The following is a 13,575-nucleotide window of genomic DNA, read 5'->3' as shown; positions in this document are numbered from 1 at the left end:
AACGTACAAATAAATCCTTCAATTAAATGAAACCAGCTAACCTTCAAACAGCAGCACTCAAATATTTTCCAAGAAGGGCATGAATGAATGCAACTGGGAAACACAGTGGGATTTGAAAGGCAAAATGAAAAATTAATGGCACACCTACAGAAACTAATTTATACCTCTGCCCAGTGTACAACAAGGGCACATCAAGTCATTAAAAACCACATGGGTAGAAGGCCTATCTTCCAATAATGTGAAAAAGCTATAACCTCAACTGTAGTACCAGTTTACTCATCTCTTCCATGTTAACTAAGCTGGATATTATATAAAATTTTAACCAATTAACATCTATTTATTTATAAACTAGACACACAAAAAAACAGTTGTACAAAAACTTACTAGAACACTAGCTCATTAAGAGGTCTTTTTTGTTTGTTTGTTTTCGGTTTTGGTTTTGGGTTTTTTTTTTTAAAAAGGAGGTTTTATAGAGATAAGACCCTGGGATTCCTCTACCTCCCCCACAAACCTAACTGAAAACAGAGCTATCATTTTGACACAAATCCCTTTTGCCTCAAGTTTGTTCCTCCATCCTTTCCACCTACCTCTGTCTTCATAGCACTTAACCTGTATGTGCTCTACATAGACAATGGAAGCAATATCTTACCCAAGAATCTGTTTTCCTTCAGAACATTAACCTACATATCAGGAATCACGATTTCACTCTCATATTGACTAGCAGAAAGGATGACTTGATTAGGAAGCAAACCCAGTATACCCATATAGTAATCTATTTTCTTCACGTAAGTATTCCAAAGAAAGCCAGACACTCGTAACATGGCAAATAATGGATCTGAGAGAAAAGTAACTACTTTCAAGATCATCTATAATTTCCAAAATAGTAATAATAAAGAATCAGCCACTTATTCACAAACACTGACATTTTAACTTCCTAAATAAATCTCAATAGTCTTTGCTACTTAAGTGATGATACAGACACCTACAGTAGCAGAATTACTGCTGTGTAAAAATGCTTGCAAGAATCTCAACATTTTATACAAGGCCTATAAGGACACTGCCCCAGCAATGAACTTTGCAGCTTGTAACAAAGCATACACCATGTAAACTTGAAATCTTTTTCAAGTCATACCTAAACATTTGGTTTCATCTAAATATTTTTTTATTTATTCTTTCCATTGCATACAGACTAGAAAATTTCACATTTTTCACATTCAACACCATTACTATTGTCTGAGGCAGCTAAATTGAAATAGTGCTACACTCAGTTCAACGAAGAGGTCAATGTGCCTCAGTTGCCTGGAGACTGATGGTTGCTACAGCAGCACCAGATAAGCCAAGCTAAATAAGCTTCAGCTTGAAGGCAGAAAACATTTATTGCTAGACCGAAACATTGATGCAGTTGTCTCAGCATGCAGCACTGCGCAAAATCATGCAACTGCTTTCAGACTACCTGTATACTGCATAAGTCTACGCGAAGACAATCTTACTGAAGCAAGAGGAAAATGCAAAAAGTAAAGATTTTAATTGGGCTAAATACTAGATCACTTGCAACTATGATTCCTTTGTTCTTCTAGTTGAGTCACATGTTAGAAGGAATTTTCCCTCTGGCTGTAAATTCTTCCTCCTTGCTACTCTCCTCCACCCCCACCCCAAAAATCCTCAGTTAGACTGAATGAGAAGAAAATTAGATTTTAACCCGTTTTGCCTAGAAGTAACAAGGAATTAAAACAGCTTTTAAGCGACAAACAAGAAAATTTAGATGGTAAAACCTTTACTAGCATGGTTCTTCTACATTTTTAATTTTGCAAGACACTTAAATTTAAGTGGCTGTGACACAAGTACAGTTCAGTGATTTTGTAAGGAAAGTCACTATTTTGCATTGACATCTTACACCACAACACCAAACCCCCCTCTGTCTACAACATACTGAGGGATGCATTTAGCACACTTTCTAAATCTCCCAGTGCTAGCAATTTCCTGTGGCAATGAGTCCCAACGATGAGAAACATATTCTATTAAGAATGACTTCTTTTTGTTCTGGATATGCTGGCTTTTCCTTTTATATCTTTTTCTTAAGTTATGAGATAAGGAGAACAAAGTAATTTCAGCATCCCAACAGTCTGTGATCCATGTTGATATTTTACCTTTGACCCAGTGCGTAGGAACCTCTTTTGAGAGATCTTGTCATCAAGAGGTGTTTTGATAGTCACATAAAATATGTTAATTGGTTTTCATGTATCCACCGTTTCTATTGATTAGAGAATTCTAGTACCACAGTAAGGATATGATTTCATTTTTCTGGAAGCATGCTCCTTAAACCATGCAATATCATGATCTCCAGATATTTTATTATTCTCTTTTCAATTACCACTCATATTAAAGGTAATACAAATCATTTTTAGAAAGACAAATGCAGAAAATACAACCAAACTGACCACAAATTTGTAAAACCTGTTACTTTTATGGTGGATCTTAAAAAAATAAATAAGAAAACCACAACACACCACACTCTGTATGGCAATGTATAAATTGAACTTAAAAAATGAACTAACAGAACTTACAAACCATACTGTTTATCTGCAGGAAAGATCACTTAACTATAGATTACATCAAATGAACTAGCATCAGCGAAAGGAAAAGACTGGTACCACCTGGTGTCATGATCACCAGAGGAAGCATATTTTGGAGAAATTTAGCAATACATTAACATTGTCATAAGCCCTCTCTATGCTTTACATAAATGACTGATTTCTAAGGGGTGAGAGGTTTCATCACAAGGCACCCACCTGTTACTAGCTTTGCAGATAAGCAGTACAAATCTATACTATCTGCATTCTGGACTTCATAAGAGCTATTCTGGCATTCAACATCTAAACTATTTCTATATTAAGAAACAGCCTTCAGGAAGTGGCCTGAAAAAACGTAAAAAGACCGTAAGGGTCTTCCTAAATTATGGAAATAATCTCTGATTACATGTCAGGTAATTTACCATAATTAGGATAAGTTCCTTTGCATTGCAAGAAAGGATTATTGCTTAAATAAGTTTGTTGAGATCACTTCAAAGTCTCTAGTTTTAAGCCTTAAGATGTTCTGATCCAAAGGTGTCTGCAGAAGTATTACACTAAATTCTTAACTTCAGCCTTTACACATGGTTGTGATGTGTACCTTCGGGAGGGAAGCAAAAAGCTCACTTAAGCAGCCAACCACCTAGTGCAGGTTACTTGAAGTCTGAGATTGTCACATCTGTCACATCCCAATGTCCTAGAACTGAGGGCAATTTGTCTTTTTTCATGTATTCGTTCTACTCCCCAAAGAAAAGTTCATTAAACACTGGCAGCTAACAGACCTGCCATTTTCTAGAGGACCCACAGAGAGGATGGCCCAGAAACTTCCCTTAAATGGACTTACACTTTCGCCTGCCCAGCTCTAGCAAAATTTAGATGTTTAACCTGAAACTTTCCTCCCTTCCTCATGTTTACTTTGAGCTGAATATTTAATTTTTTAAAAAAAGGGCAAGAAACAGGGTCTGTTTCTCTGAGCAAGACTGGGAAACAGAAGTGGACAGAGGAGTATCTTCCTTGGCCATACTAAATTTGAGAATATGACATCCATAATTTGAGGCTACAACTGCAAACTTGGCAGAAATATCAATCAGGTATGTGCATTTTACTGTCCTATGAAAATGCCCAAATCCTCCTTCTGAAGACTTGCAAAAATCCTCTCAACTTGAATTTTCAGCAAAGACTACTTGTCGAAGATGTCCTCTCATATTCCTTCATAATTCCACCGCTGTTTTGGAAGGCACAAACAAGGTTGCTCCCAAAACTGCTCCTAACTTCTCTGTTGATAAGGACAAGAACTAAGAATACAGTTCCTTTTTTCTGTGTTTTCACTTATCTTCCCATGGGTGCCAGAATAGAAAAGAAAAAGGAGGAGAAAGTTCCCTTGATAGCATGCAAAATAATGAGCAGACTTAAGCTATGACAAGAAAAAAACCACTAAAACAGGAAGCCAAAAATACGTAAACTAGTGATGTGGAGAAAGAGCAGGGGACTACAGAGATCCAAAATTATGAAACATCTGAAACATCAGGTGCCCTACATTATCTGAAACATCAGGTGCCCTACGTTCAGAATCTGAAAAGATCTCAGGATTCCTGAGCTTTCACATTCCTCTACTGTTAACAAATAACTCCAAATCTATTGAAAAAAAAATAAGCCTTATCTCCTTCTAAAAGCTGGATCAGACAAAGGAGGATAACCACCACTATATGAATGCTAAAGAAAACCCTGCTGTTTTTCTACTGCTCCTGATGGGAGTAAAGCCAAACAAACTTCAGAAGAGATAATGGAAGTGATTAAAGCAAACTTATTTCACTTAGAATTGCAACTGAGTAGCAGCACCTACCTTCCCAGTTATCACATCCCCACCATGGAGGCAGTAGTTCATTACACTATGTTGAAGTGGACCTATCATGCCATCACAAATACATCTTGGACTAAAAAGACTAACGAACAGCAACTATTCAGTTTCCCTATCTCTGTGCAAGCCATAAGGACTGCTGTTACAGACACTTCTTGTCCTTTTCCTTCTCTTTATTAGCTGCTTCTGGGGCAAAGGAAGTACAGCGCATAACCTAAGAGATGGAAACTTATGAAGAAAATAAAACAGAAGCTGCAGCGGAAGAAAAACAGCTTAACAAAGAAAGAAGAATCCACTAGCAAAAAACATTTTTCTCTTTGTCCAAAGAAAGAGAAAATAATCTTTTGGATTGTATCTGTAAGACACGTTAGTGGCAAGTAAGTGCAGTATTGCTTGAAATTGCCTCAGAGATGTGCTTATTACAGTCACTAAGAGCATAGATCCCATCACACAGGAGAAGAAAAAAAAAAAATCATTTACAAAGTCACAATTTGATATTAAATTTCCAGAATAAGAATAAATCCTGAAAATTTCTGAATAAGCTGAGATTACTATAATGCAAAGATCATACATTACTGAATCATACAATACCAGCACCAAAGAGTTGATGAGCTACAAGTGTTTAAAATAAAAGGCTGTATGTCTTTAAGAAACTACTACATGCCATTTCCACTCCCACTAAAAATACTACTGAAATGAGATGACAAGATATTTAAATGTATTTTTTTCTTAAAAGAAATACAGTTTGAGAGGTGGCTTTAATAATCAATGACTGGAAGAAAACCCAGTCAAAAACCTTTACTTCCATTTCTGCAGTCTGATCCTGTATTCTGAACGTAGAGATACCAGAAACAAACAGCCACAGAGCACTAGAGCAGGGTAATTTCACTCATTGAAGTCATTAAAAAGAATAGACAGCTCAACCAATTTCAATCTCAATCTTGACCAAAGTAGCAAACATTTCATTATAAAACACTAAATCTACTAAGTCAAAATGAAAAAAGAAAAAAAAAAAAAAAAGAAAGAAAAAAAAATTGAATCTATCAAGCGCTATTTCCTGACAAGCAGAAATCAAATCCTGCTGTACAATACCAAAAGATACTGAGGCACCCAGGTCACCGCTTTTTTTATGAACGTATATTAATCACTAAGAATAACTTATAAGGAAGAGCAATACAGCAAACTGTTACAGAACAACAGAACAGGCTGACAGAGATTTCTGCTATAATTATGAAACACAAGGAAATCTTTGAGGTAAAACTGAGCATAGGACCTCAGAATGGTGCAACGTGTGACTTGGCTTAACAGGGAAAAATTAAGACAGTATTCAAAATCCAAATGCAATAAAATTATTTTTCTGAACAACAGAGTACAAATTAATATTCATGCAAAAGTTAAAGGCATGCTTCTGAGAGAAACAACAGTAGTTTGGGATATAGTGATTTGCTGTTATGCAAAACAGGCAGTACCAACAAACGCATCAAGAGGATCAATTCACAGAAAACCAGGAGCAAATATTTGTGTGAGCTGTACCTTCTTTCCTGTATCCCTTTTTTCCTATATTCTTGCAATTTTTAAATGCATTGTTATGCTAATAAAGCCTCACTGAATTAAGCAGCGTAACCTATCTGAGGCTATGCCCAAGACTTATATAAAAGAGGAATAGGATGCAAAAAAAAAAAAATCTGCATTTCCAGCAAGTGGCATTTTTACGAGACCACCGATTCCCACCTGGTGAGGAACACCAGCATTTAAATTCAGTTATGGCACAGCATGGAACACAAGCTAATAATCTCTTCTGGATTTATTAGATTGGAATAAAAATTATGAGTGGCATGAGGGAGAAGAAAATGAGACACAAAAGAAAAGGTGACTGCAGCAAGGCCCGTACTGTGTTTTTGTCTTTAAAACAAACACACACCACAGTATGGGAACTATCATAATGGACAACAGAATGAAAGAATCGAAATCCAGGATTTTCAGGTTGGTTTTTTTTAAGCTTTAAAATCAGTGTTGCTTAGTTGTTGAAGGAAAAAGCAGCACTTGAGGGTTTTAATCACTGACGTTTTATATGGGCATAGCAGTTACTCAAAAATAATAAAAAGGCACAGTAGTATTACCTAGTTTTCTCACTTTAGGACAGTTGCTTTCAATTGCTTGCAAGTTTTCTTAATACTATGAACAAAATTTTCTGTATTAGATGTCTACCATAACCTCCTAATCAAAATAGTTCAGCCAATTTTGAGACTAATTCTATGGAAATATATTTTTTTCCAAGACCTCTTCAGAATTTCTTAACACCCTTGCTTTAAAAAAAAAGGATGCAAAAAATCCATCAAAATTTGACAAATTTATGATGTCCCCAAAATCATAATTACAAATGCCCAACAGAGATCTACGAAAACTTAACAGCTGAAATCTCAGAGGAGTGCACCTCAGCAGCACATCTTTGAGGCTATTCTAATTTTTAGTACTATTCCAATTGCACGTCTGCCATTCTCACCTAATAGCTGAGCAACCAAGGTTTGGGCATACTTGCTCTCTTAACTAATAGTTTAAATAAAACCTACTTTTTTACTTACTACTTTTTATCTGCTATAGAGGCACAACCTTAACTTAACTTATAACCATTGTAAGTACACCTAGGATGTTGGTTGATTTTCTTTTAATTAGAACACTACACGAAAAACACATTAGCACACCATTATTTGAAGACTTTCTTGGTCAAGAGGTGGGTAAACACTGAGAATACATCCACAAGAGCCCAGTAAGCAGACACAGCACTCTGATGAAACTTTGCAGAACTAAGTAGGTAAACCCTAACCCTTGAAGTATAATCAATCATTTATGATGACTGCATTAAAAAAACACAGTTCTCTTGAATTGGAGAACAACTGCGTGGTAAAATAGACTCTCTTGACTGAGTCTCTTCAAACACTAGTAAGGACTTCATGAACTGAAACAGAAAAAGACTCCCAGACTCCAGGAACAACAAAGGCACATTACAGGTGGTTGTCATGATTTAGGGTGAATCAAAGACTCTTCCAGCAGGGAGACCTGCTTGGTATTTTCGAGTCTTGAAAGCTGGGAAAAAGCATCTAATCTGCCTGGTACAATGACAGAAGTAGCACCAATCCTAAACCTCAACCAGGACATGAAAGCACTTAATATTTTAAAATTCACAATAGAAATCCATCTTCTTTCTCCTCCATGCTAGAAAGTACTCTGTAAACTCATTTTCCCCACGAATGAGGAAGAACTGTGTCCACAGACCTTAAAGCCAACTGACTGTTCACCTCTTGCCAGTACACCTTCTTTGTAAGTTTCTCTCAAAACTGCTAAGTCAGCAGCATTAAAAAAAACAGAAAGGTGACAGTTAAAGCAATTTAGCCTCGACTGGAAATTTCCATTGCCTACCTGTTGGGTGTTACTGGATGCCAGACAAAAAGGAACAGTCCCAGTCTAACTGCAAACAGTGAAGAGAGGGAATAGAGAAGGAAAAAAAGACTGGGACAATAAATATAGGTGTCTTGGTTGTAGAACATAACTTAGAGACACGTCATGCTGCACAGCTTATCTGAGGCATGACGTTTAGTTGAAATATCAATGCCTGTGTAATGGTTGAGATGATGGAAGGACCAAGTTCAAATTTATGCACTGACACCACTGACATAAGAAAAAACAAAGACTATGTCTTTACCAATTTCCAACTGGCAGACGCTAGTTACCAAAGTGTAGTCCTAGAATCACTGAAGCAGCACAGGACTTCACTAATTCTCTGTGCAAACACAAGATTTCCCTTTTAAGGCTGTCAACCAAAATTTCTCACCATTTGAATGTCCCTTTATAGTTCAGAACCAAAAGACTCTTTAAATGGTAGCACCTGTGAATAAGATCCTGATAAGTAAATCTATGACCACTTGAAAACAAGTTAGGTACTGAGGTAAGACACACAACTCCTTGCAGGGAGTTGGGGGGGGTGGACATGACACCAGAACACCAAAAAAATTCAACACATCTCCCAAAAAACAGAGCGAAAGGAAGGACAGGAGTTTTAAGCACTTAACCTATGGGGGGCTCTCCAGTGCAGCTAAACACTAAGAGAAAGTGCACCTCCTAGGGTATAGTTCACCTTTTTGTGACAACATGAGGAAAAATATACTATTGTATTTCTGTTCCTGTCTGCTAAATATAGGCTCTGTCCCATTGCTTTTTGAATCCATTTATCCTCTGACAGAGTTTAACAAATAGAAGTGATGGTGCACAATTCTTGCTTATTTAACTTTTCCATGTCATTTGTGATTTTACAGACCTTTCTCTTATCCCATCTCAGCATCTTTTTCAGGCCAAGAGTTCTACACTATTTACTCATTCCTTATAAAGATGCTGTTCATGTTGCCATTGTTCACTACCATGGCTCTTCTTGTACCACTTTTGATATCTACTCTATCTGTTTTGAATAGAAACTGCCTTTTCCCTTTAACATTAATTTCATTTTCCCTCTTACCACCTTGTCAACATAGGCTGGTGAGGTCTTTCAGCAGTTTGTGACAGCTGATCTTCATAATAGCTCATTGCATAACCTAGCATAATCAGCAAACTTGGCTTCTGTTCCTCCTCCTTTTCCTAGATCATTTATGAATACATTGAGCTGTACAAAAGGCCATAACACTGATCTTTCAAGACTCTGATGGTAAACCTCTCTACTGTGAAAACTGAGCATCTACTTGTTTAGGTTTTTTTTAAATCTTTTAATCTGCTACTAAACTATGACACAACCTCCTCCCCTTATCTCCAGATCGCTCAATTTAAGTGTCTTCAGTGAGTTATGTTGTGTAATACTCTTTGAGAATTTAAAAAAAAAAAAAAAAACACACACAACCAAAAACAAACACCTAACTCCAATTGGTTGTGATTTCCCTTCACAAAAGCTATATTGGCTCCTCGCCAAAGCATCATATTTTTCATTCATTTCTTTAAAATAGTTTCTATCAATTTGTGTAACAGAGATGTCACCCAATTTTGTGTGAAACTGGCCAACAGGTTCCAAAGTTACAAGACAGAAGTCATACTGGCATAACACAGGCCTTATTTCTTTAGGAAACCAGTCCAGAAGAATTACTTAAAAATATGAACTGCCACCTATAACAACAAAGTGTTCTTTGATATTGAAATGTATTCTATGTCAGCCTGCATATAGTGTTTCTGCTATACATGTACAATACACACATGCATGTTCACGTAAATGCATACAAGTATGTATGTATTAAGCTTGATTTTAATTCTTCAGGTTTATATCCACTATCTTAAAATCACTGTAGACTCTATAAATTAAAAGTTGATGGCTTATATGCACACAAAAAAAGATATATTTGATATACTCATTGTAAAACAGATTCCCATCAGAAAATGAAAAATACAAGAAACACAAAGTATAAAACATCATGTCCAGTACGGTATTCCTTCATACTTTAATCATGGTGGCTCTCTACAACTATAACTTCGTACTCTCTTGCCTTGATAAATGCAATCTTGCCCAACTTAAATTCATACAAAATACTACCATAAAGATATTTCTTTCTGGTTCATTACTTGGACTATGTCACCCTTCTGCACTCCTCCAGTACCTCCCTTATCCCTCTACCATCATCATATCTAGAACTACACATCTTCATTTGTATGACCTTTCAAATACAAAAATGTAACATATATGTAAACTTTCATTTGCTATCAAGATGTCAGCCTTGGCCACCTCTTTGCCAGGGCTAGCCTTAGTTGTCCATCTGTCAAAGCTCCCAAATAAACCCCTCTGTTCTTTAACTGATACCAGCATTTTTGCATGAAACATGCAAAACTTTACATGTTTTCCCCTTTTAAATCCTTTCTTAAAACATTGTTCTGATAACAGACATTGGTTAGAGCACTGATGAATTGTAACCAGCATTTATGCTACTAGTCATAATAAGGTCATTATTACTACACACTTCCACAGACCATTTTTAACAATCTATGTGTTCTACAAAGATGGCACTATGTAATATTATGGGGAACTTCTAGCCACTGTAACATTTTCATAACAAATACAATGTTTATTAACCTATTTTCCAAACAAATTATTGTTTAACATTGAAAATAAGCAGGTCAATAACATGGTTTGCTGTCTTAAACTCTTGTGATAGTTTACCTGAGTTGCAGCAACAACAGTAGTTACAGAAGGCGCAGTTGAAGGTGATAGAGCTCCCACTTGCTGCAAGTGGCCTGAAGCCTGCTGAGGTAAATGAGAACTGGAAACGGGAGTGCTAGATCCTGAGCCAGATACTGCATTTGGAAATGATACTGCTACATCATTGCTGCTAAAAATACCTGAAAAAAATTACAAAACAATTACATGCATCTCTCTCTCTTCCCCTCCCTCTGTTTTCTAGTAACCATGTAAATATGCAGTAGAAAATTAATCAAGACAAACAAGATCATTTAATACATAATGCAGAAAGTTCCTGTGTTGAAATTCTAACCATGCTGACTGATAAAAGTGCTCTCATCATCTGACATTCTACAGTTCAGGGAACACAGATTGATTCAGTTCTAAGTTTTTGTAAAACATGTGTGATAAATCAAATATTTATGTGCATTACAAACTGCTCAAATATTAACAGTAGCAGAATTTTTGGCTAAAATGCCTGCCTTCAACTGAATCTGCAATCAGAGTTTGTTCTTTCAGTGAATTACTGTAAAAGTTAAAGGAGATAAAGAATGAAGTATTGGGCTATATAACTGAACATACACAATACAAAGGGAAAAACACTTTTTAACCTTAAAGTAAAATGTTTCTGAACAACATACATTTGTCCAAAACTGTAATTTTGGGAACTAAGGATTGCTTGTGTATTTTCAGAAAAATATTGACAGCAAGTCTGAGGACAAAGTACTCAGATTTGCTGGTAGAACTTGTGGTATTTCATTTATTCACAAACTAAAACTCCAACCATGATGTAAGAATGCTTGACTAACATTTCTGCTAGAACAGCCAACAAGTAAATGACTAAACATGTTAACATTAGTCAGACTTATACGTTAGCAATTTAAATAGGAAGAGTTCATACCCCTCTGTGAAGCCATTACTTCTGTTAATCTACATGCAGGGTAAAGTTCATTATATAGGTTGGGAAAAAACCCTACTGACCAGAAGCCCAGGACAAGAAGTAGTACCTGTCTATGAAACTGTTAGGCTCCACGTGCATTAGATAAGTGAGCTGTCAGCTGGCCAAGGAATATCAAGCATGGTAGCACTGAACTGCAGTTAGAGGAAGAGTGCCACAGGGAGTAAACAGAAGTAGAATGAACATGGTTAGATCAAAAAAAGCAACAGAACTGAAATGCCAGTTAGAAGGCAAAGGTGGAGCTAGTTTGTCACTCATACACATAATGATTTGAAGAAGGCAGTGACAATAAGAAGATACGCAATGTTAAAACACCACTCGCCACCCAGCAATCCCTCTGAGCGCAGGCAGTCAAGGGAGACTAACATCATCCAAACACACACATAATATGCAAACACTGATGCATCTTAAATTCCCTGCCTCTATTAACTGTCAAGAAAAATGGAAGAGAAAACCAGCCAGACCCAGTAGAGAAAGAAGATATGAAAAAAACAGCTGAAGACACATTCCAACAACACTTTTTTTCCTGCCTAACCGAGGTTAGTGACTTCTTATCATCTTCTCCCCAATCTCTTCATCATAGCGCAATTCCATACCTGCTCTGCTTTTCTACTGACCTTCGTATCTTTTTCCATTTAGCATGCCTTCCTGGGTCATCTTCCCCTCCTTTTTTCTGGTCACCATCCCCAAAATCTACAGTTATGGCATTACTAGCAGATAAGATCCTTAAAGCGATCCCTTTGTTACAACCATTCTCCAATTATATCTGTCTCATCTAACTAGACAGTAAATTCTATGGATCCTGCTCTAGATTTGTCCCTACACACCACCAAAGTGAACATTATTAACAAACAGCCTTGCTACTGAGTCTACTCTTAAATGCGATATAACTACAACCACAAAAACTGAAATATACTCCAGGTCCTCAAAAGATTTTTTTTTAATCTGCTTTCAATCAGAGATTTCAAATTACTAAAAGGATGAAATTTCTGACCCTTTGTATTTTGAATGCATCAAAATAACTAAAAATACAAAAATTCTTGAAATAGATGAGATTCTCATGCAATTATCTGGCTCCAGGAACTGTTAATTTTAAGCGTAAAAATAATGAAATATCACAACACTTATGATCAAATCATAAGAGCTCGTCACCACAAATGCTATCACTTTCACAAAACATCAACGATAATGAGTGGAGAAAACAAAATTTTTGGTGAGAGTCAAGTAGTAAAAAAGAAAGATATTTTGCCAGAAAGGTAAAACAACTCCAAACTTTTAAAGCTATTGCAGATCTTTTTTCTTAATTTTTCAAAATCTTACATATTTAATAACTGCAGAGCTGCTGCTGCTTCTATTTTAATGATAAGGTTTATTCTTCCTCTTAAAAATAAATTTCTGGAATACAAGCAGATAGTTATAAAATCATGGGCAAAAAACTATTTCAAAAGACAGACAAGCAGTAAACTAGTTTGCCAGTGGAATGAGGTAAGCTATTATTTGTTGCTAGTAGTAGTAGTTGTAGTTATTTGTTGCTAGTAGTAGTAGTTGTAGTTATTTGTTGCTAGTAGTAGTAGTTGTAGTAGTAGTATTAAAAACACTCACCATTTGTTGCTGTTGCAAAATACAGGACAAATATGACCTATCTGCACACTCTGTTTGGGCTAAGTATTTCCATTTAGCAATACTTTATTTAATACATAAAGTACATGCACCTTCTGGAACTAGTCATGCAATCAAGATATTACTCCATGCAAGCATTCAAATAAGAACTGTATGCTGAACATACAAATAAATCCTTGATTTTCATACCATTTAAAAAATACCTGTATAAAAACCATGTGCCTATCATATTAGAAAGCCAAGAAAGTAGATATTTAAAATGTCTCAAACATATCAAGTTGTCCTTTTGGGGTTTTGGGAGAGAAAAATCACTTTCTGGATTAGGAAGCAATAACAATGAAAGCCTGAACAAATCACTATAAACCACATT

General features: G+C 36.1%; 1 protein-coding gene across 10 annotated transcripts in view; it reads right to left on the bottom strand.

The window, feature by feature from the left end:
- Nucleotides 1–13,575, bottom strand: part of MLLT10 (MLLT10 histone lysine methyltransferase DOT1L cofactor) — a 143,295-nt gene that overhangs the window by 26,255 nt on the left and 103,465 nt on the right. For all 10 annotated transcript variants that reach the window (XR_012041216.1, XM_072854427.1, XM_072854426.1 and 7 more), the window contains one exon: nucleotides 10,610–10,788. Coding sequence is in view for 9 of the 10 variants with exons in the window: in XM_072854427.1 (XP_072710528.1) it covers nucleotides 10,610–10,788 (179 nt within the window). In the remaining variant the exon portion in view is untranslated. The remainder of the gene's footprint in view (nucleotides 1–10,609; nucleotides 10,789–13,575) is intronic.

This window comes from Ciconia boyciana, chromosome 2 (assembly GCF_034638445.1).
Source record: "Ciconia boyciana chromosome 2, ASM3463844v1, whole genome shotgun sequence".
In the NCBI taxonomy this organism is placed as follows: Eukaryota; Metazoa; Chordata; class Aves; order Ciconiiformes; family Ciconiidae; genus Ciconia; species Ciconia boyciana.
This window is presented reverse-complemented; position numbering and strand designations above follow the sequence as displayed.